The following is a 2,853-nucleotide window of genomic DNA, read 5'->3' as shown; positions in this document are numbered from 1 at the left end:
GGCCATCTGTGGCCAAATATGTGGTTATATTTGATTTTTGTGCTCCACTGGGTTTCTGCAGCTTCATTGTACTCCAGAGTTCTCAGAACTATTTTCATTGATGAGTAGTTGTTAAATCATTTCTTTTCTTGAGGTACAAGTGCTGGGACCTCCCAGTCCACCAATCTTGCTAATGTCATACTCCTAAATGTTTTTCTTTTTTTTCTTTTTTCTTTTTTTTTTTTTTTTTGAAATAAAGCTAGTCCATAGGTTAACAGGAATTTCTACATGGTATTGACTTCAGTTGGGGTGCTTTCATGGAGCTAAACTCAATTCGGACACGCTAAGACCCAAGGAAAACTAGCCTGTTTCTGCTTTCTCCAAAGGCACTGATGACTGTTCTGATACTGAAATTTGGATGAGGAGACTCAATGGACAGAAATTTCAGGCACTGATGAAAAGTAGAGGGATTTCTTTCTTCTCACAGGAAAAAGATAAACTCCTGAGCTCTGATCTGTTTAGATTGGAGTCGACCCATGGAAAGTGTTTGGAAATGTCTCAGTTTGGCAAGATTTGGATCCCAGACCTTTCTCAGGCACTGTGGATGTGTCAGCCATCACACTGAGGATCATTGCCAGCCATGCCCCCTCCACCAGGGAGGAGGTACTGATCCAGACTGCTGGGATGTTCATCCCCAGGTAAGGCATGTAGTTGTACAAATTGATCTATGTCATAGGGAATGGAGGCCCAAGGAGGATCAGAGACCCCCAGACATAGCTGCTGGAGGTCATGAGGCTGAGAATCCCTTGATGCATTCCACACAGAAGCACCAGCCCCACTAGGTTGCTCAATACCAGAAGGCTTAGGTGGTTCATGGTCATTGGCATCCGAAATTCTGGAACTCGTGGGATGAGTATTTGTAGAAGTTACAGGTAAAGGGTTCTCTTCCTTTACTGAAATGATCTGGCTTGGTGCTTCTACTGACAGACTTGGCTGAGTTTGTAGCTGCTGCTTCCTCCTTTTGATGTATTGGTTCTTGAACGAAGTCTTTGTTACTAACGCATCAAGATGAGTAGCTGAAGTAAGTGCTGTCATGGTAACCCAATGTGGGTACATGGTCTTTTTGAATGTATCTTTCAGTGTTCTAAGCTGTTCCGGACTAAAGATGGTGCGGTACTGGTGAGTAGACCCTGGCTTTTCTGCCATATCTTTTAGAAGTAGAATGATCCTATCAGCTGTGTGTCTTTCTGAGCTCCCGAATTTTGTCTGTGTGTCGGATTCAATGTTTTTAATATAACAATGCTTTCCAAATTGACCTGTGTATTTAATGTAATCATAATCAAAACCTAGCGATTTTTTGCAAGAACTGATAAACTGGCTCCATAACTACATGAAAATACAAAATCATAGTAATATTGAAATAGAGAAACAAACCTTGCCCTACCATCTCTCAAGACTTTTATAAATCTAAAGTGATTAGAACAATGGACAAAACTGCAACAATGAAAAAGAATGGAGTCTGAGAACAGACCTACACATGTACAATCAACTGATATATGGCAAAGGTACCACTGTAATTTAGTGAGGGAAAGAATGGTCTTTGCAACAAGTGAGGTTGTATTAATTGGATATCTACATTAAAAGAATGAAACTTAAACTGTCTTTAATACTATATACAAAAATTAATTCAAGATGTATCACAGATCTAATTTCAAAGAAAAAAACCACAGGTTCTAAGAGAAAGCATAGGAGATAATTTTTGATGAGATTATATTTAAGATTTCTTAAATGGAACATTACAACACAAGACATATGAAATACTAAAAAACTGATGTTCTAAAATTAAGTTCTGAAATGAGAAACTTCTATATATCTAACAAAGGACTCATTTCCAAAACATATAAAGAACTTCTACAAATAAAAAATAAAATACAGACAAACCATTTTCTAAATGAAGAAAGACTTGAATAGGCACTGCAAAAAAGAGGATATCTAAATAGCCTATAAACATATGCAATGTGCTTATTGTTTTTATTCCTTAGAAAAATGCAAATTAAACCAAATTTAGAGGCCACTTCTTGCCCTCTGGAGTTACTAAAATTAAGACTGACAGTATCAAGTATTGGTGAATAAGTTATACTCTCATGCATTGTTGGTAAGAGACTAAATTAATATACTCACTGTAAAAACTTTTTGACAGTATCTACTAAAGTTAAACATTTTAATGCCCTATGATCCAGAAATTTCACTACTAAATATATGCAAAACTGAAATTATTGCTTATGGCACCAGAAGACAAGAATGTTCATAATAGCATTATTCACAAGAGGAGGGAACTGGAAATCACCAAAATGTCCATCAATAATTGAATGGAAATGTCCATCATCAACAGAATGGATGAATAGATCAAACTATACAGCAAGGGAATAAAATAAACTACTGGTACACACAACAAAATCAATGAATTTTAAAGACATAATTTTATGTAAAAGAAACCAGATAAAATAAAAACATATTTCCTATTTCTATTTATAAGAAGTTCAAAGTAAGTAAATCTAGTCTTTCAACTAATTGTGCTAGAGTAGTTGGGTGTCCAGATGCAAACAAAACAAAACAAACAAAAACCTTGGATCCACACCTCCAACTATATTAAAATTCAGTCAAAATAAATCATAGACCTAAATGTAACGCTGAAAACTATAACAATTCTAAAAGAAAAGATAGAACAAACTCTCTGTGATCTTGGATTAGGCAAGTATTTCTTAGATGTGACAACAAAAGTATGATCCATAAGAGGTTCTGCTCTTCCACGGAGACTGATGAGAGAATAAAAGTCAAGCCACAGACTGGAAGATAATATTTATAGGTCACATA

At 35.9% G+C, this 2,853-nt stretch overlaps 1 protein-coding gene across 1 annotated transcript; it reads right to left on the bottom strand.

The window, feature by feature from the left end:
• Positions 1-588: 588 nt before the first annotated feature.
• LEUTX (leucine twenty homeobox) lies at positions 589-1,185 on the bottom strand. Its single transcript, XM_033117655.1, has one exon. The coding sequence runs from the start codon at positions 1,183-1,185 to the stop codon at positions 589-591; it is 597 nt and encodes a 198-aa protein (XP_032973546.1).
• Positions 1,186-2,853: the final 1,668 nt, after the last annotated feature.

Source organism: Rhinolophus ferrumequinum, chromosome 10, assembly GCF_004115265.2.
Source record: "Rhinolophus ferrumequinum isolate MPI-CBG mRhiFer1 chromosome 10, mRhiFer1_v1.p, whole genome shotgun sequence".
In the NCBI taxonomy this organism is placed as follows: domain Eukaryota; kingdom Metazoa; phylum Chordata; class Mammalia; order Chiroptera; family Rhinolophidae; genus Rhinolophus; species Rhinolophus ferrumequinum.
The sequence above is the reverse complement of the archived record's forward strand: the minus strand, read 5'-3'. Positions and strand labels throughout refer to the sequence as shown.